Below are 3,538 nucleotides of genomic sequence, written 5' to 3'. Positions count from 1 at the left end.
AGCAGAGAGATCGCTTTGAACCGAAGTGGAACGATTCTCATTCCACCAAAATCTCGGTTCGGTTCGTGCATATATACGTACCACCACATCATATTCTGTTTCGTATTAACAACCTCAACTTATTAATAATAATAATAATAATAATAATAATAACGTTAAATTTAAATATAATAACATTAATAATAATAATAATAATGATAATAATTATAATGATAATAATAATGTTAAATATACCCTTTAACACTATAATAATATTTACCCATATTATTAGACCAAAATAATAATCCCAATATTATTATAAGTTAACATTCATCATTATTATTATTCCTACACTAATAATAATATGTACCAAAATCAAACAATTCACACACCCATATAATAATAGCCAGATATGTATATTTATTAGGCATTATGCACATGCCTATAATATCATATCATCACAAAGAAAAATTTTCATACATATTTAAATTCATAAATATGTAAAATAATAAAAAAAAAATACTCTCAACTAAATAAAATTACAAAAATACCCTTTCGAAGTTAGCAGATATTACAATTATCCCCCTCTAAAAGAAAATTTCGTCCCGAAATTTTACTCAAATAATTCTGGATATTGTTCTCGCATATCAGACTCTAGCTCCCAGGTAGCTTCCTCAACCACGTTGTTTCTCCATAGGACTTTCACCAGGGTAATTGTCTTATTTCTCAAAATCCTATCCTTTTGATCAAGAATCTTTACCGGACGTTCATTGTAGGACAAACCTTCCTGCAAACCCAGTGTTTCATAGCTCAAAACATGTGATGGGTCTGACACATATTTTCGAAGTTGGGATACATGAAATACATTGTGCACCCCAGATAATGATGGCAGTAAAGCTATTCTATAAGCTACACTGCCTACTTTGTCCAATATCTGAAATGGACCAACATATCTGGGACTTAGTTTCCATCTCTTGCCAAATCTCTTCACTGAGAGTCCTTTTCGTGGTGTCACTCGAAGAAACACATGATCACCCACTTTGAACTCAATGTCCCTCCGCTTCAGGTCTGCATAAGATTTCTGTCTGCTCTGAGCTGTGATCATTCTAGCCCTGATCCTCTGAATAGCTTCGTTGGTGTGTTGAACCGCATCTGGCCCTAAGAGTTTGTTCTCTCCCAACTCATCCCAATGTAGTGGAGACCTGCATTTTCTTCCATACAACATCTCATAGGGTGCTACCCCGATAGTAGACTGATAGCTGTTGTTGTAAGAAAATTCAATCAAAGGCAAGTATTTGCTCCATGATCCTTGGAAATCTATCACACATGCCCTCAACATATCTTCCAAGATCTGATTTGTTCTCTCAGTCTGACCATCTGTCTCTGGATGATATGCAGTACTGAACTTCAATCGAGTTCCCATTGCTCTCTGTAAGCTTCCCCAAAAAGATGAAGTAAACCGAGCATCTCGATCACAAACAATAGAATACGGCGCCCCATGTAATCTCAAAATCTCATTCACATAAAGTTCAGCAAATGGTCCATGGAGTAAGTCATGCGTACTGGTAGAAAATGAGCAGACTTTGTATACCTATCCACAATTACCCAAATGGCGTCATGCTGCTTTGTAGTCTTAGGTAACCCAGTCACAAAATCCATGGAAATCTCTTCCCACTTCCATTCAGGGAGTTTCAGTGGTTGTAATAATCCTGCTGGTCTTTGATGCTCTGCTTTAACTTGTTGACATGTTAAGCATTTTGCCACAAATTCAACTACATCCTTTTTCATACCAGGCCACCAATACAATGCTTTCAGGTCATGGTACATTTTAGTGGTCCCGGGGTGAACTGAATAAGGTGTAGTATGAGCTTCTACCAATATCCCCTTCTTGAGCTCATCATTATCGGGCACATAAATTTGTCCCTTGAACCGAATTAATCATGTGTCTGATATTTCATAATCTTTGGCGTTACTATTAAAAATTTCTTGCTTTAGTTCACTGAGCTTTTGATCTGTCGTCTGTCCCTCCTTAATTCTTTCTAACAAAGTGGATTGAAGTGTGACCTTTGCAAGTTGCCCTGTAATAAACACTATACCAGCTCGTTCCATGTCTTCCACTAATTCCCTTGATACTCCTTGTAAAGTGGAAACTAGTCCGGGACCTCTACGGCTGAGTGCATCCGCTACCACATTGGCTTTACCGGGATGGTACATTATCTCGTAGTCGTAGTCTTTGACCAATTCCAACCATCTCCTCTGCCTCATGTTTAACTCCCTCTGGGTGAAAAAGTACTTTAAACTCTTATGATCAGTGTAGATTTCACATTTCACTCCATAGAGATAATGACGCCAAATTTTTAGTGCAAAAACCACTGCGGCTAACTCTAGGTCATGTGTCGGGTATCTCTGTTCGTATTCTTTTAATTGCCTTGAAGCGTAAGCAATTACCTTCCCTTCTTGCATTAGAACACAACCCAACCCTTGTTTAGATGCATCACAATATACCGTAAATTGCCCCTCTTCTGTTGGTAAACTGAGGATTGGTGCTGAAATAAGTCTATTCTTCAACTCTTGGAAGCTTTGCTCACACTTGTCTGACCAGGAAAATTTTAGATTTTTCCTAGTTAATTCTGTTAAGGGTGTGGCTATCTTTGAGAACCCCTCAACAAACCTTCTATAATAGCATGCTAAACCCAAAAAGCTTCGAACCTCTGAGGCGATCTTTGGTCTAGGCCATTCTTTCACTGCAGCAACCTTGGCAGGATCTACTTTTATTCCCCCGCTAGTGACAATGTGGCCCAAAAATGCAACCTCGGACAACCAGAACTCACATTTTTTGTACTTGGCATACAATTGATGTTCTCTCAGTCGTTGCAAGGTCAAGCGTAAGTGCTCCTCATGTTCCTCCTCTGTCTTAGAATAAATCAGTATATCATCTATGAATACAATGACAAACTGATCCAGATATTCCTTGAAGACTCGGTTCATGAGGTCCATAAAAGCTGCTGGGGCATTTGTAAGTCCAAATGACATCACCATGAACTCGTAATGCCCGTATCTTGTTCTGAAGGCTGTCTTCGGTATGTCTTCATTTTTGATTCTTAGCTGATGGTATCCTGAACGAAGATCAATCTTAGAAAACACCTTTTTCCCTTGAAGTTGGTCAAACAAGTCGTCAATCCTCGGTAATAGGTACCGATTCTTTATAGTCACCTTGTTCAGTTCTCGGTAATCTATGCACATTCTCATAGTACCGTCTTTCTTTTTAACAAATAGAACTGGTGCGCCTCACGGAGAGTAGCTAGGTCTGATAAACCCTAACTTAAGCAATTCTTCCAACTGTATTTTGAGTTCTTTCAATTCAGATGGTGCCATTCTATATGGTGCGCGAGAAACTGGTGCTGTCCCAGGCACTAATTCTACCACAAATTCGATTTCTGTGTGTGGTGGTAACCCGGGTAACTCCTCTGGAAATACATCAAGGAACTCAGCAACTACCCGTGTTTCCTCCGACTTTCTTTCAATTTTCTTGGTGTCATCAACCACATTAACTAGATAC

At 38.6% G+C, this 3,538-nt stretch overlaps 1 protein-coding gene across 1 annotated transcript; it reads right to left on the bottom strand.

The window, feature by feature from the left end:
- Nucleotides 1–302: 302 nt before the first annotated feature.
- LOC133039244 (uncharacterized) lies at nucleotides 303–3,228 on the bottom strand. Its single transcript, XM_061118092.1, has 4 exons — nucleotides 2,689–3,228; nucleotides 1,317–1,570; nucleotides 633–1,181; nucleotides 303–327 (listed from the first exon to the last, which is right to left on the bottom strand). The coding sequence occupies exons 1-4, from the start codon at nucleotides 3,226–3,228 to the stop codon at nucleotides 303–305; spliced, it is 1,368 nt and encodes a 455-aa protein (XP_060974075.1).
- Between the last annotated feature and the right edge of the window lie 310 nt (nucleotides 3,229–3,538).

This window comes from Cannabis sativa, chromosome 6, assembly GCF_029168945.1.
Source record: "Cannabis sativa cultivar Pink pepper isolate KNU-18-1 chromosome 6, ASM2916894v1, whole genome shotgun sequence".
NCBI classification, from domain to species: Eukaryota; Viridiplantae; Streptophyta; class Magnoliopsida; order Rosales; family Cannabaceae; genus Cannabis; species Cannabis sativa.
Note: the sequence above shows the minus strand (reverse complement) of the source record. Positions and strands in the feature narration are given on the sequence as shown.

Excerpts from the sequence above, each read along its gene's own strand:
- LOC133039244 (XM_061118092.1), bottom strand. The coding sequence starts at position 3,228 with ATGAGAATGTGCATAGATTACCGAGAACTGAACAAGGTGACTATAAAG. Across the intron at positions 1,182-1,316 it reads AATCAGATCTTGGAAGATAT|GTCTCCACTACATTGGGATG; the intron begins GTTGAGGGCATG and ends AAGAAAATGCAG. Across the intron at positions 328-632 it reads GAAGCTACCTGGGAGCTAGA|GAATAATAATAATGATGAAT; the intron begins GTCTGATATGCG and ends TTATTAGTGTAG.